The sequence below is a fragment of the Elephas maximus genome, chromosome 19 (assembly GCF_024166365.1).
Source record: "Elephas maximus indicus isolate mEleMax1 chromosome 19, mEleMax1 primary haplotype, whole genome shotgun sequence".
Lineage (NCBI taxonomy): Eukaryota > Metazoa > Chordata > Mammalia > Proboscidea > Elephantidae > Elephas > Elephas maximus.
Window position 1 is genome coordinate 80737446 of NC_064837.1, and position 25566 is coordinate 80763011.

General features: G+C 40.1%; 1 protein-coding gene across 1 annotated transcript in view; it reads left to right on the forward strand.

Annotated features, from left to right (window-relative positions):
* LOC126062349 (suppression of tumorigenicity 18 protein) overlaps window positions 1–25566 on the forward strand; it is a 119402-nt gene that overhangs the window by 23048 nt on the left and 70788 nt on the right. Inside the window, exons 5-6 of the mRNA XM_049859831.1 lie at window positions 17273–17472; window positions 22093–22887. Coding sequence (XP_049715788.1) covers window positions 17273–17472; window positions 22093–22887 — 995 coding nt within the window. The remainder of the gene's footprint in view (window positions 1–17272; window positions 17473–22092; window positions 22888–25566) is intronic.

Below are 25566 nucleotides of genomic sequence, written 5' to 3' on the forward strand. Positions count from 1 at the left end.
TGGGTATCTTGAACTTAACATGTCCATAACTAAAATAATTTCAAAACCGAAATTATTACCTTCCACCATAAATCTGACAGGCCCACAGCCTTCCCCAAGTCAGTAAATGGCCGTGTCTTTCTTCCAGTTTTCAAGGCAAAAACCTTGAAGTCACCCTTGACTCCTCTTTTCTAATCTTATGCCCAATTTGCTCCCCTAATCTGGTGGTTCTAATTTGAAAATACATCCACAATATGACCATCTCTCCACTTCCCCTGCTAAAACCACGTCTATAACCTCACTGCTCACTGGGTTGCCTCAGTAGCCCTTCACTGGCCCCCCTGCACCTTCTGTTCCCCTCAGAGGCCCCCACAAGGCCACCAGAATGGGCTTGTTAACATGAACGTCTGACCATTTTGCTCTCTCCTCAAGACCTTCTAGAAGGTTTTCTTTTTCTCAAAGAAAAAGACAAAGACCTGACCCTGTGGCCTGGTCTCGGCTTTCTCCATCACCCCAGCACACCAGGTTCTTTCCTGGCCCTGAAATGTGCCAATGCCCCAGGCTGCTATTTGCTCTTCTAGCTCCCTGGATGCTTTTCCTGCCATGCTGTGGTTGTCTCACTCCCTCACTGGCTTCTTCCCTCAAATGTCTCCTTGTCAGCAAGGTCTTCCCTGACCTTCACTTGTAAAAATGAAGCCCTCATTCCTCACTCTCTCTATGCTCTGTCCTTGATTTATTTTCTCCTGAGGGGTAAAAAAAAAAGTATCACCTTCTAACATACAGTACGTATAGTACAATGCCCATAGAAGCAGCAATCAAGAAATCAAATGATGTATTGCATTAGGCCAATCTGCTGCAAAAGGCTTCTTAAAAAGCAAGGATGTCACTTTGAGGATTAAGGTGCCCCAGACCAAAACCATGGTACCTTCAACCACCTTGTATGCATGCAAAAGCTGGACAATGAATAATGAAGAATTGATGCTTTTGAATTATGGCGTTGGTGGAGAATATTGAATATACCATGGACTACCAGAAGAAAAACAAGTCTGTCTTGCAAGAAGTAGAACCAGAGTGCTTCTGGGAAGTGAGGAATGCAAGACTCCATCTCAAGTACCCTGGACATGTTATCAGGAGGACCATTCCCTGGAGAAGAACATCATGCTTAATAAAGTAGAAGGTAAGCGAAAAAGAGGAAGACCCTCAACCAAATGGATTGGAACAGTGGCTGCAATAATGGGCTCAAGCATAGCAAAGATTGTGAGGATGGTGCAGGACTGGGCAGTGTTTCCTTGTGGGGCCGCTATGAGCTGAAACCAACTGGACCGCACCTAACAACAAAGCAGAAGGAGGGTAAACCAAACCTGTAAACAGGATTTTAAGCTCATGATTCCTATTAACTATGGGAACATTCTTATAAATAAGGATTCACAGGGTAGCTCAAGGAAGTCCATTTAGCCTCAAATGAGTATCCTGAGCCTTTTCATGTCTCAAAGCTCTTCCTGTATTTCTGCAACTGCACAAACACCTTTAAATAGCTCATCTTCCTTGATCCTTAGGACTTTGAGGTAGATGTTATTGTCCACATTGTGTAAATGAGGGAACTCTGGCTCAGAACTGTGCTACCAGTCCCTATGGGGTTCTCAGGAGAGCACAGTTATGTAATCATTTGAGCAAGAATATGAATTGTTTAAATAATAAAGACACTGGCAAAATGGTTACATCTACCAGCACTGGTGAATGGAAATAGTAGGAGAAACTCAGCAGTGCTATGAGGCCTTAAGGTGGGCAACTTATCTGGGTTGGGAAAGCCAGAGCCAGGGTTAGAAGGAAGCCTGTCTGATGTCTAGGCCCTGCAGCTCCCAATCTCCAGGGAGGAGGTGCGGAGACAGAGAGCAGCTTTCCCACTGAGGATGGAAGGCGGGGGCCCAGAGAGGGCTTGTTCCTCAGCAGCTCTGGCCATGGATCTGACGGATACACAGGAGCTCACAGAGGGCTTAGAGTCACAGCAAGTGAGTATGTGCAACCCGGAGACTCCATTTTTAGTTGAGTGCTGCTAAATCAAGGACTCCTATGAGTGCAAGTTATTTCTGATTCAATAATACTTGGCTGCTGAAATAGTTCACAGATTCATATGTGTGTATATATACATATACATATGTAGAAATATGTTATACATACACTTATATAAAAAAATTATAATAATATGTCAAAGTAGGTGATCCTTCCTAATTCGGCATTCACTTGACTAACCCATGGTCCGCCTCTAAATACTACTCCAGGACGTCATCAAGTTCTGTCAATTGATTCGTATGTTTCAGTAAAGTTGAGAAGGATAAATGGAAGCGTTCCAAATATCAGACTTTTTTTTTCATATTTAGCAAAGACCTTATGTATTGCTGAACACTTCTAGTTTTTTAGTTTAAGGAACTAAAAAAATAAACCCAGACTAAGGAGTGAATCCCTGTACTCGGGTATCAAGAAATGAAATGGACATTTATTATAGAAGTTACAAAACAGCAACATGATCTGAACCATAGTAACTTAAAAAGCCAAAAATTACTATTTTAATCATGTTACTAATGAAATCTGCCTTTGTTGTGTGTGTGTCTATTTTACTGTGTTTTGTTTTCACTTGGTAGGTGTATCTTTACTGCATATTAATGGGTATATGTCTCCTAGTCATTTCTTCTTTGGGTTCCTCTCAGGGTCTTTATATCTGGTGTCCTTTGACAGCCTAATTGTTCCCCCTACACCCCCACACACACCTGAACACTTCGCTTCCTTCAATCCAGCCTGTCTGCCTGCCTGCCCTCCTGCCACCTCTTCCGTGGCGTTCTCTGTCTCTCACCTTCTTTTCATGTTATCCTTCTTTCTTCTCCAGATTTCTACTGTAAATGTTCATACTTGAGAACATTTCATACAGTACTAATTAGACTTTCATGTTTGCTGGTCTTCATTAAAGCACCTTGTTTTTACTTACGTGGCTCTGTCTTGAATGTTTTGGGGTGATTGGCCCACAATGACAATAAAGCTCCAAATCCCGTCACTACTTAATAGTTTTTACTTTGTGGTCACTAAAATTATTTTCATTGATAAGAATGTGTCTGCAGCAGACATGTAAATAGGAACTTAGTATTTGATATATTTGGGTATGGTAAGTAATAGAGATTATTTTTTTTAGGTAGTCCATAATAAATAAGATTTTTCTCCTGAGCTGTTTGGCTACTTCACATTATTTTGAGTGTATTTACATGAATTATTTTTTAATTATTTTGTTGTTTTCAGTCAAGAGTAATTTAGAGCAGAAGTTATCACTGATTACATGTAGAAATTGTTGAACTGGCGAATGTTTGGTTGTGTATATTTTCATCGCAATAAAATATATATATACTGAATTGGAAATTTGCCGGTGCCTGGTTACTGGTTCTATATTCTATTCAAAAGCCTCAATTAAAACTTGAAGTTTTCCTTCTGATTATTAAATAACTGCAATTCTCTTTGAACTCCCAATTTTAAGACAAAGTTGTTCGTTTCTCCTTTTCTCAGAAGTAAACAGAGTGCAAGGGACGCTTTCTCCTCACTGCAGATTGTGTCTGTGGTAATTGCACTCAGGCAGGGGCTGCCAGGGAGTCCCAGGCACTGGCTGGACATCAGGTACAGAGACATACAGGATACCCTCTCACACGGGTCCAGCACAGACAGTCATAAAGCAAAGTGAAATGCAATGTGGATTCAATGAAGGGATGAGTGAAGCTTTCTTCGTCGCTCCTGGGAGTGATGTGAAATTACTATGAAAATACTGCTCGTATCTTGAGGTTTCTTTTTCTTTCAAGTTTGGATTTGGACCCCTTTCCTCCAGGGAAAAACTGACCCCTTGGGGTTCCACAGAGCAGAAGATACCTTGACGGATTAAGAACACCTCCCTGCTCCTAGTTAAGCAGCACCAGTCATTTTCTTTTATAAAGTAACCGTTTTTACATGCATTTTCTGTAACAAAATTTCTGTGGTAGCACGGTTGCTAATTTAAATGAGATAAAGAAAATTTCGTGCTAGAGAAATTAAAGGGCATATTTCTCCTAAACCTGAGTATTTGTGAATTCACACACAAAAAATAGGAACATAATATGGTCTTAGCATATACTAACTTGAAACACAAAAAGAAATCACATAATTTCTATCCCCATTTTCACAGAATTTCATAGCTCTCAATTTGGATTTTTGGGGTGAGGTTAGCAATACAGCTTCAATTAAAACATAAGAATTCAGATTATTGACTAAAATAAAAAGAGTCACTTTGTATTCGATTCTATAGATATATTTGTACTATGAAGATGTTATTGCATAACCACATTTAATTTTTTGGCTGATACAATTTTTAATAAAGTAGTTGTAGGTTGACTAAGATAATGCAATGATATTTTTTGTTTTGTTTTAAATTAAGGCTTATTTTAAGTATGCTATCTTTTATCCTCAAATATAATAATTATTTTGGTCAGGCAAATATTCACGAACTAAACTAATTTTATTTTTTTATTCCTCCATGATCAAAATAAAATAATTTATGTCTAATATTTCTTAATATTTTTAGCTTCATACTGCCATTTGACAAAATGAATATAAAGCCACATATATTTCATTATTTTATATACCTAAGAGAAAGTATGGAAACCCTGGTTCGCGCAGTGGTTAACAGCTATGGCTGCTAACCAAGAGGTCGGCAGTTCGAATCCACCAGGTGCTCCTTGGAAACACTATGCGGCAGTTCTACTCTGTCCTATAGGGTTGCTAGGAGTTGAAATCCACTCAGTGCATGGATTTTTAAGAGAAAGCACTTTGAAGCATTACTCAAATTAAAATAACAATGTGGCTTTATGAGGGACAACTTAGCAGCAAACAAGTCTCCCTTTTTATTTAAATTTTTTTCTGAATTCTTTTAGTACCTTAATTCTAAAATCCGTATTATGCCCATCTCTTGCTATCTTTGATTTTCCAACTTTATCTTAGGATATCCAACTTCTACTCCTTTGGGGAAATCAGTATGATCCATCATATTATGTTTCTGTCAAAGCCAGTGAACTAATTACATACCATAGGCTAGGGTAGGCTTTGACTACATGGAAACCGAGTCATGTAGTTGAGGAGTTTGGGAGTAAGCACGTTATTACACTGACATATTTTGTTTGATCTTGGGCATAATATGGAGGAAATTTATATTGTATATTAGGCTGTATTCCAAATTTCAGTATTGTATTTTGTGTTTTAGTTAATGATTGGTTAGCTGTTTCTTCAAAACTTGGGTTCGTGTGAGGACTGAATTACCTATAAAAGTACATGGTTGTTCTGTATTTCTAGAGACCAGAGTTTGGGATTGATCCATTAATAATGTCATGGTCGTTTGGTTAATCCTTGTGTGGACCAATTAGGATTGGCTCCCTTGTTACTGCTAACCTATCTCCTGTCTGTTTTTGGCTGTCTTGCAAAACCACACCCTTGGTGCCAAGGAAGCTGGGCACAAAAGCATGCAATGAACACTTGCCCTAAGGAGGGTGGGCTAGCCCCATCATCTGAATACTCAATGGTAGCGTTATGATGCATCAACTGGGAAAAGGCAATCCTCTAGATTCGTGTTTGTACTGAAGTCCATCTTTATGTGCTTACGTCTGGTATTCAACTTCAACAAATATTTACTGAGCGCTTTACTAAGACACAGGCCTTATATTCTACACAGGACACATACACATGAACAAGACACAGTCTCTGTTGTCTTGTAGATATTTTCAGGTTACTGTGTAAAAATAATTCAGAGTGAAAAGTTTTATATTCAAGGTAAACACCAAATGGCATGGTAATGTAGGAAAAACATCTATGACATCACAACGGAAAGTGTGATCATGCTCAGGAAAGGGCAGAGGAGGTTTATAGTAGTCTTATCAATTTCATTTAATTATTACCTCGTGGCGCGGAGGAAGGTTTTTTAAGTTACAATGTGGTTTTTAATGACTTAACTGTTTTATCAAAAAAAATTGTTGGGCATATTATGCAATTAAATTATGATTCGTAAAGCTTAATTGCAATTACATGAGGAAAAAGACATCTATGAACCCTGGCCTTATAGGAAGAAAGAACCCCCTCCCCCTTTATAAACCTCAGATTATCAAATAACCTTGACAGTGGAGTCAGTGTCCCATGACAGCAAACCAACCATCAATAAATAGCAATAACTTATTAGATGCTAAATTTACGAGATGAGTAATAGGAGAAACTTAAATTATAGGTGTACTTTATTTATTTGAGAAACTGTAGCTTGATGTACTCTACAACAGTGAGTGTGGTCACAAAGTTTCTGAGACATAGCTGAGAGAGTTGACTCATAAATTTCAGGGATTATCCTTACAGAATGAGCAATGTCTCCACAATTTTCTGCAATAAAATAAGTATGTCTCTTATGGTGGCCCATTAACCCGAAGAAGAATCAGGAGGCCTGTTTCCAACGAACCCACAGAACTAACTTTTCCACAGGGCCATGTCTTCTGATAACTAGAAATATCTTCACAGTTCACACATGTCCTGTTGGCACAGGGTACCAGGGGTTAGGCTTCCAGGAAGTAAAATGACCACCTCCTCGTATTAAAACAAGTGCAGAGAGAATGAGCATTTCATCAAATGTGGCATCATGTCTGGGGGGGAAAAAAAACTGCACCATATCCAGGCATTTAGGATGATCTGTTCATTTTGTGAAATGTACAGTAGGAAAATACTGAAAATTCAACTTCCTATGGCATAATATTAAGATTTTCTTTAAAAAAAAAAGGGCGGGGGGTAGTTCTTAGATTTCAGTAAGATGTATTTCAGATCATTAAAAATAAGCCTGGTCACCTGTTAAAATACAGAAGAGAAGTATCCCCCTTGCCTACCTCTTCTCTATGCTAGTATTTCTCATCTCAGAGTTAATTGAATATTCTCTTTTGTCGGTTATTGTCTCGTGAGATTACTTTCTTTCCCTACTTAGAGTGTGAGTTCTTGACAAATAGAGAACACATCTCACATTTTTGTGTGTGTGTGTTTCGGCATACTGAGGTAACTAAATCTTTGGAAAAGTCACAGTATTCAGTAAATTATTTTCAAATTTAAAAATTGAATGTGTAATGGTGAAGACCCATCACTCCCAGAGGATAAACCATGTGTCAAACCAATCCATAGATTGTTATATGAACTAACGTGCTTTTCTCCATCAGTCTTCTAAGTGAAAGTATCGCTATCTCTGGGTTTTCTAAATGAATAATAATGAATTCTATCCTTACCTTCCTTGCTTCAAATGTAATAAGAGCAAACCCACATACTATGGCCAAGACTATGTCTCCCGAAGACCTTCAATTTAACCCTGGTGGCATAGTGGTTAAGTGCTACAGCTGCTAACCAAGAGACTGGCAGTTCAAATCCTCCAGGCGCTCCTTCGAAACTCTATGGGGCGGTTCTACTCTGTCCTGTAGGGTTGCTATGAGTCAGAATTGGCTCGATGGCAGTGGGTTTGTTTTTTTGTTTTGTTTTATCCAGGGTAAGGATCTAATGACTGGTTGGTCTCCTTAAGAGATGGTGCCATATTGGGGGCTTTGCATTTATCTCTTTTGCTGGCAGGTTAGGCATTGGGCTTCGGGAGTAGCTAAACCAGACTTAGACGAAGCCCATGTTGTTTGGCCCACTCAATGCCCCCATCCTTACTATTAAGGCTACTCCATCAATGAGCCCAGTGTGCCATCTGGGAAGACTGAAGACAGGGGCTGTCTGACATCACCTGCCTAGTTCATTCTGTCTGTTTTTTTTTTATGCTTCTTCCTCAGACTTTCTTGTTCCTGATCTTCCAGCTACACCATTCTTCAACTTGTCCCAGGCTAAGTAGCTAAGGTATTCACTTTTCCCTGGTCCATGTATTTGCTTTCCTTGGTCACTTTGCTCTCCACACAAAGGGAATCAGCAGGTGCACTGCCTGCTGTGCAGCTCTGCCCGTAGGAAGATTTCTTCTTTCTGCTTCTTTTTGAGCTGCCCCTAACTGAGGCCATCATGCACTGGCAACCCATTTTCATTTTTCACTCATACTGAGTGCATTACATTTGTAAACCAAGTTTAACCTTTTTCTTCCTTCGTCAGCTGGTTTCGGGAGGGAGGCACTACCACAACAGAGGTAAATATCATGGGGGCCCCAGCCACCTAGTCATGCAGCTTCCTTAGTCCATCTAGACCTGCTTCAGCCTCATCTTGGCCCTACCACTTCCATCTCACAATGGATTGCTTGTGGGCTTCTCTCTCTACTTGAATGCAGGATCATCCTCAGAGCTGTTTTTCAGATAATGTATAATTCTCCATTGAAAATGCCATGGCCCTGCTCCAAAATCCTGTGGGTTTGTGTTCTGATCCTTCATTAGATCTTGCCGTAAACTCCACTGGCCTCCTTTTCTACTAACTTGTCGCCACTGAGTCAATTCCAACTCATAGCAACCGTATAGGACAGAGTAGAACTTCCCCATAGGGTTTCTAAGGAGTGGCTGGTGGATTTGAACTGCCAACCTTTTGGTTAGCAGTTGAGTTCTTAACTACTGTGCCACCAGGGCTCCCCTTTTCCCACCAGACACCTCTAATTCATGCCATAAGGTCTGCCAAGGTGTAGGGTCCAAGCAGCGTGACCACCTACATGCAGCCTGAACTTGATTCAGAGACTTTTTCTGCTTTGGGACCCACTCAAACCTGACCACCTCTCTGTCACTCAGTGGATGGGTCAGAGCAGTATTCCCATGTATAGAATGCATTGCCCCCCAAAACCCAAAGGTGCTGATCAGTCATTGTGTCTCCTTTTCAGCAGTGCAAAGTGCAAGATGCAATAATTTTCCATTATCAAAAATGGGTATATTGCAGTGCTCCCCAGACCACTGAATCCCTAAAAAAAAAAAAAATCACTAATACGGTAGGCCCTGGAATCTTTGGCTTATTTTCAACCCTCTGGAGCAAATGTGTCTTGCTAAAATCTTCAAAATGCTTGCCACTTCTGTTCTCATTAACATGACATCATCAACGTAATTGACCGATGTGATGTTCTGTTGACGTCCAGGTTACCAAGGTCCTTTCAGACTATAGTATGACTGAGGGCAGCAGTTAGCATAATCCTCACCTAGACTATCGATGTGTGGTCCCTTCCTGTCGTGGGAATGCTAACTTCTCTGGCTCTGCTTCCTGGTAAGAGTGAAAAAGAACACATTTGCCATGCCAGTGATTGTGAAATGCGTGTCTGAGTCTGTGTTTATCTCTAGAGCAAAGATATCACATTTTGGCATAGCAGCTGCAATTGGGGTTATTAGCTGTTTGAATTTGTGGTCTACTGTCAGCCTCCAAGATCAGTCTTATAGAGTCCAAACTGGTGAGTTAAATGGAAAAAATGATATGGCCCACCAACCCTGCATCTTCTAGGTTTTAAGGGTAGCACTAGCCTTTGCCATTCCCTCCAAGATATAATGTTCAGGTTTTACTACTTTGGTAATGAGAAGAGACAAGTCTAAGAGTTTTCTACTAGGGATTTCTCACTTCATTCATTCTCACCCAATTTGCCAAGAAATCAATATACGCCTGTTCCAATTATACCTGCAGGGACCAGGGATATTACCAGGAAGGGCAAATTCATGGAGCCAGGTAAACTCAACCTGGGCTGGAACTCCATGTATGACCTGACCCATATTTTCCTATTTTAACAAAGCGGCAATAGTGAAGCTTCAGTCTCTGGGTATCAACTTGGACTCTGTGTCCAACAGTCCTTGAAATGTCTATGTTATCTTTTTTCCCCAGGATAATTGTTATCCAAGTAAATGGCCATAGGACCTGATGGGAAAGGACTGGGGAAAATCATAACCATATATACTTGAGTGGTATTACAGAGGCCTTCCTCATGGGGACCTGGCCTCCATCCAGGCATGGGGTTGCTGGTCTGAGAAGGGCTTAGGCCAAGAGACTTGGCAAGGGATTGTTACTTTTTATCAAGATGGATATTATTCCAGAATGTCCCCTTCTCTGAGCCTTTTGATCCCTCCCTTACCATTTGTCATGACAATTCCGAAATTTCTAATTAGGGTGAACATAGCATTTTCTAGGCTTCCAAGGGTCAATCTAGCAGCAGATTAGTCCCATCTCCCAGGGTCCTTGACAGAATGTTGAATTATTCCACATCAATGAACTTTCCCTTATCCTACTTGATATTCTGTCCCTTTCATTCAGCACTCCCGGGATCTGGCCCATATACACTCTTCCAGCTTCTGCCAGAGCATACTAGCTAGATCTGGCACTTTCTTTGGCATATGGACACCTTTTGGATTTTCCTTATACTCAACCATGTTTCTGCAAATAATGAGAATTTGATTTCTTCTTTTCCAAACATTGCACCTTTGAGGTTTTTGTTTGTTTTGTTTTGTTTGTCAGACTTCTTAGTTCAAAGTCACATTTGTTGGCCCCTTCCAGTGAGTCTATGGTATCCTGACTAATTAGAAAAACTTGGTAGGAATACCTGCTCGGACTTTTCCATGAGAATGTCAGGGCAAGCAAATGGTTTCCTTGGACTCAGCGGTTCATAACATCCATTTATTTTTCTGTTTTATTCTTTTCAGGGTGTGTGCTCAGAATATATGTATTGCTACATTTAAAAAATACCTGTTACATACCTTCTGGTAATTTGCATTGATAATTTATTCCTGTATAAGATAAGCTGAAATAACTTCCGGAGCCCAGTACTTGTCAAACAGATTTTAAAGATTCACAATTTCTTTGCTATCTGTACTTTTTTCTCGAAATGGATAAGACAGTGAATTTGGCTTCTAAACATAATTTCCAGCATCACATCTATTGGTAATGTTATCTAATCGTGCTTTGCCTCAATCATTTTTTGAATACGAGTTTCTGTTATACATTATCATCAAAGAGACATTTTCAATTAGAATCCAAGTTTCTAAACTGAACTGTTTCTCAAATATGTAAACAAAAAGTTTCAGGTAAAACTACAGCTTTTTTAGAGGTATTTTAATACCATCAGCAGTACAAACATGAAATGTGGTGCCGAGAGGTATTTGTTGCACTAACAAAGTTCCCTAGAGGACTTGGGATGCTGAAAGCAACAGTTTGAATAGAATAATAAATGCAGGATGAGAGTATTTTTCTCTTTCTTTCTCATCTGCTAGAAAAATATAGATAATAGAGCTCATTTTTTGCCTTAGCATTTCAGAGCTCTGCAGATGGGAAAATACAGCCCAGTGGAAATTATTTCTGGCAACCTTGAGAAGCTATGTTAGCATTTTGTGGCATTTCTTTTAGTGACATGTAAAGCATGCCCTTCCCTCATTGCAGCGTCACAGTAAAGTGTCACATCAAAGCCAAAATAGTGCACCCTCAGGGAAAACCGGAAAAAGGGAGCATTTTTCAGACACACAAAGGGTAATATTTATCATGAAGCCTTCCATTTTAGCTCCAAATGCTTCCCGGGCCATGGGTATTGTGCAATGGAGAAATGCACAGAATGTGAGATTCAAAGCAAATGTTATGTGTAAATCTAGAGGAGTTTATGTAAATGCAAATAATATGTAAAAAGCAGAGTGAGTTATCGGCATACATGCATCGTAAATCTGCACAGCGTGTCGGGGAGGGAGTTTAGGTGTTGCATTGTGGCGACCTGTGACTGGTGTTGATGGAGTCCCAAAGCTCTGAGTTGCCAGTTACCTATTTGTCACCACCAGTACATGATGCCATCTGCTCTACCCACAGCGTGCGGTATAGAAATTATTGTCCCCATTTTATAAGGAATTTGAAGTTCTAAAAGATCTCATTATTTGACTTACACAGTATTTTCTAAGGTACTTTGTTAATATACTGCTAATGTCAATATTGTAATCTTAAGTTAACCTTGCACTTTTTATTAATTTATTTCATTTCTTGCTGTTGTTGTTGTTGAGAATATATGCAGCAGAATGTATACCAATTTAACAGTTTCTACACGTACAATTCAGTGACATCGGTTACATTCTTTGAGCTATACAGCCATTCTTATCTTCTTTTTCTGAGTTGTTCCTCCCGCATTAACATAAACTAACTGCCCCCTAAAGTTCCTATCTAGTCTTTCAAGTTGCTGCTGTCAATTTGGTCCCATATACGTAGATCTTACTAGTTAAACTAAATTATTTTTTGTTTTAAGACTTCAGGGGATTTTTTGGTTTAAGGTTTAAAGACTATCTCAGGGCAAGAGTTTTTGGGGGTTTGTCTAGCCTTCATGGTTCCAGAAATACTGGATTCCATGAGAGTTTGAAGTCATTTTCTGTATTTTCTCCCCTTTGATCAGAATTCTAGAGAATCTTAGATCAAAATGTTCAGTAATGGTAGCTGGGCACCATCCAGTTCTTCTGGTCTCATGGCAACGTGGGCAGTTGTTTGGGGAGGCAATTAGCCTTACAGTCTATTTCCTTCTCCTATTCCTGACTCTTCTTCCTCTATTGTTCCAGGTAAATAAAGAAAATTGTTGTTTGTCCATTCATCTGCTGATTGGCATTTAGGTTGTTTTCACCTTTTGGTTATTGTGAATAGTGCTTTAACAAACACTGATGTACAAGTATCTTTTTTGAGTCTCTGCTTTCAAGTCTTTTAGGTATATAGCTAGGAGTGGAATTGCTGGATCATATGGTAGTTATTTTTAGTTTTTTGAGGCATTGTCACACTGTTTTCCACAAAGGCTTTACCACTTTGCATTCCCACCAGAAATGGATAAGGGTTCCAATTTCCCCATGTTCTTGCCAACATTTGTTACTTCCTGTTTGTTTTTTTTAATCTTAGCCGTCCTAGTGGGAGTGAAATGGTATCTCATCATGGTTTTGATTTTCATCTCTCTAGTGGCTAATTATGTGGAACATTTTTTTGTGTGTTGGGTGGCCATTTGAATGTCCTCTTTGGTGAACTGTCTATTCGAGTCCTTTGCACGTTTTATGATTGGGTTTTTGTCTTTTTGTAGTTGTTGAAGTTCCATATGTATTTTAGTTATTTGATATATGGTTTTTAAAGATAGCCTCACAGTAGTTTGTTTCTTCTCTTTTTTGCTAATGTCTTTTTGATGAATGAAAACTTTTTTTTTTTTTAATGTGGTCCTATTTGTCTATTTTGTCTACTGCTGTTTGTTCTTTCATTGTTATATTAGATAATCCATTGTAAAAAGCTAGGCCCAATAGCATTGCCCCTGCAGTTTCTTCTAAGAATTTCATAGTTTTAGTTTGAACACTTAGGTCTAAACTTGTACTTTCAATAAAATCTAACATATCCTCTTCATCCTACACTTGGAGGGTTATTATTTGGACCCAAATCTTGGGCTTTATTTTTAGTACCACTGAATGTTATCCTATTACCTTTATTTCTGTTGCTTCAGCCTACGGCCATTTTTACAGCATGTCTTTTGTCACTGTAACTCAATTTCAGGTTCAGATTGAAGAATGTCTTCATATTCCGCCCCCCCCCCCCCACCCCGCCACACATCTTGTTGCTTTGGGCAAAGCCTTGTGGTAGTTTCCTTACAGTCAGAGCTTGCAAGTTTACCCCAGTACTATTCCATTTAATGTCAAATGCATACAAAAACGACTGTACCTTGTTTTTCTGATGTGCCGTCTTGAAGGAAAGAGCAGGAACTTTGGAGCCGGCTCCACCAATTACCAGTTACATGATTTTGTAAATAAAATGGGATAATAATTCTAACAAGTCCAAGTTTGTAAAGACCTTTCAGGTTGTCCAGTTTGACTCTTAGCCCCAGTCGTCAAAGAAATAAATGGGATTTTTATGATGCACTAGTTATTTGTTTTTTTGTTGTTTTAGTTATTTGTGAACCCCACCTACATCCCACAGGCCCTGTCGATAGTTGTTATCTACAGCTGGCAGATTTGTTTTGGTAAACCTTTTAGCTTCGTTCCCATTACCACTGTTGTGCTCAGATTTCTATGGTTTTTAGAATCCACTTTCTCTCCTTGCTTTAATATCTGAGTGACATTTTCTATTTTCTATTTCACTCATTTTCTATAAATTTTGTTTCATGGTAATGGTTTGGTTATCTTACTTGTGTATATTTACTAGCATCTTTGGTGGAAATGCGCTTGATTTAGATTTTAACTACTTTAGGAAACTTCTTGAACTCTCTCTGTACCTAGGAATTTTATCCTTCTTCGATATGCTTCTCCTACCCCTTCTCCATCAAAAAGATTAAGCTCTTTGACAAAGACTGCAAAAGTGAGGCCATTCTACTTCTCTGTGTTGATGTTGTTAGCTGTTGTCAAGTCCACCCCTGCTCACGGCGACCTCGTGTATAATATAACGAGCTGTTGCCGGTCCTGCGCTATCTCCACGGTGGCTGCTTCTCTATCTCAGTCCATCATAAGTCTTATGTTGTGGACCTGTGTTTTCCCTGAACAGTGTGCATGCATGTGTGTGTGTGTTGATGAACTGGCAGAAACAGGCTCCACTTTCTGTATAGCCTTATAAAATAGAGACATTATTTTCACTCTTCTCTTTCTCTTCAGGTTTTATTTTTTTTAATACACCTTATTTTTTAAAGCTGTTATCAATTTAGAGAAATTGTGCAGAAAGTACAGAAAATTTTCACATACCACCCTTCTCCTTGCACACTGCTTCTCCTGTTAATGACATCATGCATTCATTTGGTGCCGTTGTTAAACATTCATGATCCAATATTGATAGATTAACTACAGTCTATATTATACATTAGAGTTCACTCTTTGTATGGAGTCCCTGGGTGGCTTAAGCAGTTAAGCACTCAACTACTAGCTGAGAGGTTAGCAGTTCAAACCCACCCAGAGGTACCTCAGAAAACAGGCTATCTGCTTCCGAAAGGTCACATGCTTAAAATCCTGTGGAACAGTTCTACTCTGCACCCATGGGGTTACCAGGAATGGGAATTGACTCGATGGCAACAAACAAGCTTGTGTTGTACAGTTCTGTGGGTATTGACAAATGCATAATACCATGAGTCCACGACTATAAGGTCAAGAAGAATAGTCTCAGTGCCCTAAAAATGCCTTGTGCTTCATCTCTTCATTCCTCCCTCCTCCCACTGACCCCCTGGCAAGCACTGATCTTTTTACTGTCTCTGTAGTTCTGAGGATAAATTTTAATTGTCCAATTTTTAATATTTTGAGAGATTCCTAACCCTTCTGAATTGTCTCTCCTTCCAGAGTCTTTTTTTCCTGGAAGGAATAAGACTTTTTTTCTTCTGAAGTTTTGAAATCTACTCTTCTAAAGTCAAGAATAAGGAGCAACCTGTGGCACAAGGGTTAAGTGCTCCATGGCTAACCAAAAGGTTGGGGGTTCGAACCACTCAGCAGCTCCACCGAGAAATACCCAGCAATCTGCTTCCATAAAGATTACGGTCAAGGAAACCCTATGAGGCAGTTCCACTCTGTTGCATGGGTTTGCTATGAGTCGAAAGTCAACTCAATGGCACCTAACAACAACAACAAAGTCAAGAATATATAATTCTCACGAACAGGCAACCACCTTTGCATTAATGCCTCTGAGGGAGCAATTTATGTTTTTTTGTCTGTTTATTAATATTACTAAGTATTTAATCACTTTTCAGAGATGGAATAAATAATATCTCATTACTCCAAGTCTAGGATCTTTCCACATTAAACTTCTGCCTTTTTCTTCAAAGATATTAATAAATGTCTCTCATAGGCTCACTGTTGGCTAAACCATCTGGCTTTTATGGATCTTGCCAAGAGAATGTTTGTCTTCACTTCAGCACACAGTGTGATCTGCATGAGTCCTGAGTGGGCTATGTGTAGGAAATCTACTTGAATTTGATTCCTTAATCAGATTTTGGAAAGGGCCAGCCTCAGGAGCATTTCTAAATAAAACCATATGATAACAGGAGTAAGGATAGAGTGTTGTCCATTTTTGTGAAACCTTATCTTATTTCTCCTGCTTTTGTTTGTTCTGTGTGCCAAATGGGTGAGAATCAAAAGGCAGCCTGCCCTGTTGCATCTTCTGCTTTTTCTTTGGTGACTGGAGATGTGTTGACTGGATGCTCAAGGCTTGTCCCCTCCTCTATGCCCATTTCTTTCAAGTCAAAGCATCCTACATGCAGCCATCTCAAGTTTGTTGTACAGCTGTGGCAGAGATAAGCAGGTTCTGCAGCAAACGACTCTTTGAAAAAACTGTGATTTACCCATGCTAGACACGTTTTTACTGCTGTTTGTTTGTTTGTGGTGGTATATTTTTCACATTAGATGTTTTTTAGGATTAGCAAACCAGCATAAATCTTGTTTCATCCCTCCCTGGGTACTGAGTGTGGTGCCAAGCAAAGCACAGATTAACATATGCTTACTAGGGATTAAGGATTTTTTTTTTTAACTCTTCTGATAGATAGTAAAAGAAAATACACACAGTTCAATGAATTCCATTGGTGGACTGTTTTTGTTTATGTCGACGGCTAGCATCACCCACTGGTCCCAAGTTCCATAAAAATAGTTTCAATTACCACAGGCTTCCGGTTATACTTCTTTTTTTTTTGCTTCTGGACAACCTTTAAGTTATTGGATAATTCTTTCAGTTCTTTTTTTTTTTTAATTGTGCTTTTGATGAACTACATGAACTAGTTTCTCATTAAACAGCTAGTACACGTATTGTTCTATGACATTGGTTACCAACCCCACGACATGTCAACACTCTCCCTTCTCAAACTTGGGTTCCCTATTACCAGCTTTCCTGTCCCCTCCTGCCTTCTAGTCCTTGCCCCTGGTCTGGTGTGCCCATTTAGTCTCATTTTGTTTTAGGCACCAGTCTAATCTTTGGCTGAAGTGTGAACCTTGGGAGTGACTTAATTACTGAGCTAAAAGGGTGTCCGGGTCCATATTCTCAGGGTTTCTCCAGTCTCTTCCAAGCCAGCAAGTCTGGTCTTTTTTTTGTGCATTAGAATTTTGTTCTACATTTTTCTCCACCTCTGTCCAAGACCCTCTATTGTGATCCCTATCAGAGAAGTCACTGGTGGTAGCCAGGAACCATCTAGCTGAACTGGACTCAGTCTGGTTGAGGCCGTGGTAGTCGTGGTCTATTAGTCCTCTGGATTAATCTTTCCCTTGTATATTTAGTTTTCTTCATTCTTCCTTGCTCCCAAAGGGGTGAGACCAGTAGAGTATCTTACTTCAGGTTATACTTCTTGGAAGCCAAATACCAAACTGCTGTGACCACTATTTTACCCTGTTTTCATTTGCCTCCATCACAACAGTGCTACATATAGCTGCTCTGTGGGGAGAAAGCGGAGCGGCGAGGAGCAGACTCTGGGTGTTCCGGTCAACAAAAGAAAATCGCTGTTAATGAAGCCCCGTCACTACAGCCCTAACATGGACTGCAAAGAAGAGAGTGAGGACAGGACTGAGGCTGAGGAGGACAGTTGCCTCTTGCAAACAGATGACCGCTCCATTGCAGGTAGCAAGGAAGAGGGGTTGACACTGTCCGATCCGTGGTACCAGTGACATGTCTAAATTTGTGTAGAACATATGGTTTGTGTGGCTGTAAAAGTATATTTCAGTTTGAAATCAAAATTGAGTTTCATTTATTTTACTCAACATCTATTTATTGAAGGGCCTTGTTTTTATCAGACACTGTGCAGGGTCCAAAGATAAGCAACACCGAGTTCTTGCCCACAGTCCGTTTCCAAAAGCACAGATGGATTGTGCCTCCTTTAGAAGAAAACAAAAATGCTAAGCCATAAAGTGGAAGAGTACCTTGACTCTGTAATAGATGAAAGCAGCCCCTCGAAGCCAAAGGGCATATTTAAGCTTTAAGATCTCTTTTTAAAGATTGTGTCCTATGTACTGTGATTACTAAAATCTTTATTTTTAAATTGTTTTATCAAAATATATAGTATATTCAGCCCCCAAAATAATGCAACATGGACTAATATTGGCAAGGAGTCTTTAGTCTAAATATTTTCAATATATATTTTTTGAATAAATATTTATAGCAAAGGACCATATAGAAGGAACCACAAACTGGGAACATACAGTAGGAGAATGATATAGAAAACCTGTTAAGGTGACCATTATTTCAAAAATAAATAATTTTTCAGTGCACATTATATTTTCATTAATTCCTTTATTCATTCATGCATGGAACCGTGCTTGTGGGCTTCCTATAATTTAATTACCATTTTGTAAACTTTAGGATCTGTTTACCCCCAGCTCACAGGTGGTCCCATTAGTTCCTGGTGGCCACATTGCCTGTAACAGATATCACTAACCATGTTTCACATAAGGCTGAAACTGAAGGACATGAAAGATGTCTTAAAATTTTGTCAGAAAAATAAATAAATGAAAATCTAAACCTTGACTTATTAGAAATGAAGCTAGATGAAGGCGTGTTCTATTAATTTTACAGAATAGTTTTTGAATATGACTCATTCTAAGGAATCAAAATATACTAAATAAGTTGTCAGTTGATAAGAAGTATATATTATACAAACAAAAGGTAACTAGATTCTCAGATCATAAATATCTAGAATGATAATAAATATTAATAAAAGTGATATAAAAGCATGCTGACTGAGAGAGAACAAATCTCAGATCCGATTCACTGCATCTCCAGTAATCAGGCTTGGGAGAAGCTTGAGGTTCTATGTTTAAAACAAAGTTATATTCCCATTTGACAGTGTTTAAGTAAGCCTTCCATCTTTTCTCTCTCAATCACATTGTTTTGAGCCTTGTGGGTCATCTGTAAGTTAGAGTCATCCTTGGCCTTTTGCATTTCCTTAAAACAGAGCAGTTTTCCTTGTTTATTCATGAAAACTATAGGTTGACTGGAGTATTTAGGGAGGGTCTTGAATCAGTGTGGCTAGACTTGAGGTATAATTCATCTAAACCCATTGCTGTCAAGTCGATTCCGACTCATAGCGACCCTATAGGACAGAGTAGAAGTGCCCCATAGGGTTTCCAAGGAGTGGTTGGTGGACTTGAACTGCCGACCTTTAGGTTGGCAGCCAAGCTCTTAACCACTGTGCCACCAGGGCTCCATAATTCATCTAGCTAATATTAATTAGCCAAATATTTGATAAAAATGAGCATACTTTTGCATCAACACATTCTCATAAGCTCCATGAGGACAAGGGCTATATCTGACCTGCTGATTCCCAGCTTCTATCACAGTGGCTTGGTGTAAGCACCTATAGAACATGAGAACAGACCCTCAGTGAGGCTGAGGCCTCCACTGATAACCTCTAAAATACTACCTAGGGGAGGGGAACAAAAACCATTGTTTACTGATACCTGTTTGGTGTCATCCAGTTAACATGGGTGACGTACTCAGGTGCTGTGTGATGAGATATTGTCCTCCTTGCTGTGCAGGTAAGGAACTCAGACTCAGAAAGTTCAAGGAACTGAACTGGCACAGTGAGTGCAGCAGCACCAGAACTCACAGCTAACCTGCCACTCTGATGGCTGTTAGTACTGTGGTGGCAAAGGCACAAGACAAGCGACCAGGTCCCTAAAATAATTAAATTCCACTAACATAGAAAACTCTGCACCCAGTGCAGAGCTGGGAGAGACACACCTTGTTAGCGACCTGTGGGTTCCAAAGCAAACACAACTTTCCTCCTTATCATCACAGTGCTCTGGGCGGGAGGTCCACACAAGTCGGGTCCCGTCTTCTGAACATCCCTAGAAGCCGCAGCCACCATGCACCTCTGGCTGCAGCACTCCTCTTTTTCCAAAGAATAATTAATAAATATTTTCTTTTAGCATGTAACAAACAGTTGAACCAAACAATTATGTAAACTGGAAGTGACCCAAACGCAAGCAGTTTGGCAGCAGTGCAGGGCACTGCATTGTGGTGCACATGTGTGTTTTGTCACTCCTCCCTCTCTGGTGATCTGCACTTAATAGGAATATTTTAAACTATGTAGCTAAGCAACAGAGGTAATTGTTGCTTTCTAGAGCTTTTGTTAGCACTCTCGCACAGCCCAAATATGCATAATTAGGTATAATGTCTATAAATCATTATTGTACACACACGGGCAGTTAAGTGGAGTGAGAAAGGAGTTCAATGAATTGTGCATATTCACTGAAAATGCTTTTTGTTTGTTTTCTGCAGTTCATAATACTTTAAATTATCATAACCCTTTACACTTTCTCCTAATAGCCAACTGTGACATTGAGAAAAATTTCATTTGCATTTTCGACTGTTTAATTTATTATTTAAACCTGGAGTTGCTCTGATATGAATTCAGGGGAGGATAGACCATCCTGTCAAATATTACGTACTTGTTTATCCAGGCTCTTTTCTAGGAAGTAAAATGTTAAATTTTTCAGTTTATGTTGAATAGATCCCAACAAAAGACTGCACCCTATAATCAGCATTATTTAAAGAGGCTAGTGTTGTGACTAAATTCTTCCCTTCATCCAAAAATGCTTTTAGTTACTATGGCAATATTTACTTGATCCTGGCAGTCCAGTGTTGATTTAGGGAGATAATTACCAGAAAGGAAGATGATGGAGATGCATTTTTGAGTGTCCTTGTCAGAGACAATGTTTATAAAAAATTAAATGAGACAGAAAGAGATGCATTGTCTTGGGCACAGACACCCTCTCCTTGGGCCCAACAGACAGGCCTTTCTTCCACCTGAAGATGTTGATTAACACAGAATGCTCTTCATTTGGTGTCTTTAACAGTCTTAATGGGCTTAATGTTTTCTGCTTCCCATCCCCTATCCTGCCTTTTGAGGCACAGAATGCTCCTGCAATTTTTTCCTTTTTTCTTCTTTGTCATAGTGCTTGTCAGAAGGACAATTGCCAGCGGTCTGGGCATTTCCAGGCCGGTGTATGCTCCGTGCCATGCTTCCCTAGCCCTCCCATGTCCAGGCCAGGCCTCTGGCTGCCAGCCAGCTGGGCTTTGCCTCCTCCCCACCAATGCCCAATTGCGTGTCTGCATCAAGATGGGTGTGGGTAGTGACCACCCAAACTGAAGCATTCCTCAGAGTGGAGGGGGTAACGCCAGTAATTACGTGGGACCCCAGGCACACTGGGCTGCCCTCAGTCACAGCGATTTCCTGACTTTCACTTCAGTTGGCCCTGTACTGAACATAACTAGCTAATTAATATTCAATGTCGTCCAACCACTTCCACCTCTTGCCTCACTTTCTTTTTACATAAATGCATGCAAAGACCAGAATTTGTTACTTTTTAAGATATTATTTGATTGTGCTGATTTTTCCATTTACTTGTATTTCCCTGGGCATAGACTTTTAGCGTGACCGTTACACAAGGGAACAGGAAGTCTTGCAAGCTTCAGAATCCTTGTGTTATCATCTCAATGTAGGTTTATTTGGTATTTAAGCTAACATTCAATGAAATATGAAAATATATTTGAGAAACTATGGAGGGCCAGGGAACATAAATCAAATAAACTTCGAAAATACATTGTCATGCCAACAGAGAAATATGATGCATATTTTCTTGATAAGGGATAGTATTATGTGTATTTTATTTCCTTACAGTTGGTTAAGATTTGGGAACATAAGGGGTGCGCTAACAATAATTTCACATTCAGCACTGTTGTTATTAAATATCTCCTTCTTGCTCAGTACCCCAGAAACATTTAGCACTTATAATCCTGAAAATTCTATTAGCTCATTTCTTTAAAGGCAATTCTTACAATATTAAGTTCAAGGTTTGTTTAGGAGCCCTGGTGGTGCAACGATTAAGCACTCAGCTGCTAACTGAAAGGTTGGTGGTTTGAACCTACCCAGCCACTCTGTGGGAGAAAGACCTGGCAATCTGCTTCTACAAAGATTACAGCTTAGGAAGCCGTATGGGGCAGTTCTGCTCTGTCACATGAGGCCACTATGAGACAAAAATCAACAGGACGGCACATAACAACAAAGGTTTGTTTTGTTTTAAGAAGATATATGGCTTACTCCCTAATGTTTATAAAATTGATAAAGGCCACATATTACACATATATGTATATGCATAAGTATGTGTGTGTGTCCTGGTGCTGTTTTCTTAATATATGTTTTGCTCTTCCGTTTTAAACATTGGTTTTCTTTTTCTGTAGAGGAACTCATGATCAAACCAATGGATGACACTCTCTGTTCAGCTGCGCAAGAAAACTCCAATAGAAAGGAAGACAGATATGCTAGTTATCAAGAGCTCATGGTCAAATCTTTAATGCACTTGGGGAAATATGAAAATGAAGCATCTGTGCAGACTGTGAGTGAAAACTTAAATGACAGTGGCATCCAGTCTTTAAAAACGGAGACTGACGAGGCAGACGATTGCTTTCTCTTTCATTCCGATGACAGGAAAGACACAGTCAATGACTCCCAGCAGCTCCAGTACTGCTCCTCTGATGACAGCGAAAGTAATATGGAAGGCCCAGAGATGGGCTGGGAGAGCAGCTCCAGTGTCTCAGAAGAAACCAAACCACACAGAAACCCCAAATATATTTTAGTGGATGATAAAAAAGACCCATTAGAAGTTCCAGAAATAAAAATGGAAGGTGAAAAATGCATCCCTTGTGAAAACATATGTGACCCTGAAGTGGAAAGGAAAGACCCTCAGAAGGCTCACGAGGAGCCCCTGGACTGCCCAGCCCAACCTCCCTTCCCCGAGCAGGAGGAGGATGATCAAGAGTGCCTGTCCACCATGACCCAGGAGTCTGGGGAACTGGAGAAAGCCAAGGGCAACTTAAGTTTGCTGGAGCAGGCGAGTGCGCTGCAGGCGGAGCGAGGCCATGCCTGCCATAGCACGTACAAAGACCTGGATCGGTTTCTCTTGGAACACCTGGCCGGGGAAAGGAGGCAAGCCAAAGTTATTGACCTGGGTGGAAGACAAATCTTTAACAGCAAATGTAAGGCACATCTTTACATTATTGTAGGAACATGATTGCTTTAGGGTTTGAAAATAAATGAGCTGGATTTGGTTATTTGTATCAGATAACTTTTTGACAACTTAACGCAATTTTATACTGTAAAATATAACAATTTCCTTTTTTTTCCTTGCTTTTTAGATTGTACTCAGATCAAAGGAGTTCAGGTTTTTTTCCTGTGTTTTCACAAAGAGAGGATTCATTGCCTCAATTTGTTTTAATTTAACTCCTATTTTTAAAGTATACACCATGACCACCACTGGTTGCCATGGCGTCAGCTCCAATTCATGGCGACCCCATGTGTGTCAGAGTAGAACTCTGCTCCATAGGGTTTTCAGTGGATAATTTTTCAGAAGTACATCACCAGGCCTTACTTCTGAGGTACCTCTAGGTGGCCTTGAAATTTTAACCCATTGGTTAACAGCCAAGAGTACTAACCATTTGCACCACCCAGTGACTTTTAGTATTTTCCCTTTGCCGTTGAGTTGATTCCACCTCATAGGACAGAGTAGAACTGCCCCATAGTGTTTCCAAGAAGCAGCTGGTGGATATGACTTTTTTTTTTGGTTAGCAGCTGAGCTCTTAACCACTATGCCACTATAGTATTTTTAAAAAGTACTTTATCAAACATTCTTACAAGTACATTAATACTTGTTGGGTTTTAAACCATTTTATTAGCCAAATCAATTCCAGAAACTTTTAATTTTTCTTTCCCACCTTCATTCTGGTAACATCTGATTGCTTTTTTCCTGCAAAATAATGGCAAGCCACTTACAAGCCAGAAAGGATGTTCTGATTCTTTTTTTTTTTTTTGCTAAAATTGAACGGTATTGAGTTTATAAGTTTTACAAGCTGTCTAACTCCGAGTCACACATGGGCCAGACTTGAACGGAAAGAGTTAGTGTACTTTGAGGAGACCTGCTGGCTGTTCCTCAGACTTCGGGACAGTTGTGCCCCCTGCTGCCGTGAAGGTACCCCTCCCTACCCCGTCTCTGTCTCTGCCACTGTCCCCGAGCCCGCACCGGGGCCTTCGTGATGATCCCGTTACGCAGAGTTTCCCGAACGGGTGTCAGTTAGCACCCAGCCCACCACCACCACCCTCAGTTGCTGTTGAGCCAACTCTGACTATGTGTCAGGGTAGAATTGTGCTCCATAAAGTTCTCAATTGCTGAGTTTTGTAAGTAGGTTGCCAAGCCTTTCTTCGGAGGTGCCTTTGGGTGCATTTGAATAACTAACCTTTTGGTTAGCATTTGCCTAAGAGTAAAAATTTGTACTCTGTTGAAGTAAAAACAAAGATTTATCAAAGGTAGAGACAGCTTGAACTGGAGAAAACACTGGCCCTCACAAAGTGAAAGTCAGAGCTCCAAGGTGGTGAAGCTGCAGATGTATTTTTATAGAGTGAGAACAAAGAACTTCAGGTACGCTAGTTTGATTGGAAGCTACAAACTTCGATCAGTGCAAGGCAGGATCATTAGAAGCCAGGGCTCAAAAGAGATTGGTTTATCAGGGGTATGTGAGCATTCTGTATTGGTGGCTTACAGTTAAGCTTTTTATTTCAAGGCTCCTTGGGAACAAGCTGCAGGTGAGCTATTTGTTTTAAGGCTCCTTGGAAACTAGCTGACGATATTCTGATTGGTGCTTGGTGAGGTAAGATAGTCAAGGGTGGAATGTCTGGAGACATTTAAAGGACTTTAACGTGATTGGTTTAAAGAGTACATGTGTGCTTTGTTGATTAGTTGCTACTTGGTGATATGTGGGCTCTCAAGGGGGTCAAAAGGCAGTCACAAGATGATTACATGATGGATTCTATGGGAACAGAAGGTAAAAATTAGGAAAAGTTCTCCTGAGAACATCTTAGACAAAGGGTTTCGATATATTTCCTTCTCCTGGCCTCTAATGATGTGCTTTTGACATTCTGTAGCCTAGCTACAGAGAAAAAATTCCCCTGGCTGCATGGTTAAGTTTGTACAAAGATTAACTTCTTAGAGTAGCAAGTTTTCCAAAATGGGGTTTCAGTTCAGACCCAGAGGCAGTCTCCTTTTAGTCATGTCAGACACCCCCAAAGAGTTTAATTTTAGGGTGTTCTTTCTCACATTCAGGTGTATTCACTGTTTACACCACCCAGAGGACTCATTGCCCAGAAACCTTGTTTAAAATGTGTCCTTCCAGGATCCACTCAGATTTACTACGCAGGATCCCTGAGGTTCTGGATCAAGAATCTGCGTTTGTTAGCAGGTTTTTCAGGTGATTCAGGTGGTTCAAGTCTAAGAACCACAGAACTAGGGAGGGTTATATAAGAGAAAACCAAGGCCATGGATTAAAAGGGCATGCAAGGAGAACATGCCAGTAGGGGTTACAAGATCTTGGTTGCTGAGATTTCTCCAGAAATGAATTGTATATTTTGTCATTTTAAGCCCATTTTCACACCCACCTGCCATCTCTCCAAATAATTTCTTGCAGCTCAGAGGTGAGGATACAAAAAATAAAATAATGCATATCCTGTTGAAAAATCCATTGCTGTCGAGTCGATTCAGACCCATAGCGACCCATACTGAAGAGAGTAGACCTGCCCAATAGGGTTTCCAATGCTATAATCTTTAAAGAAGCCGACTGTCACATCTTTCTCCTACAGAGCAGGTGGTGGGTTCAAACCGTGAACCT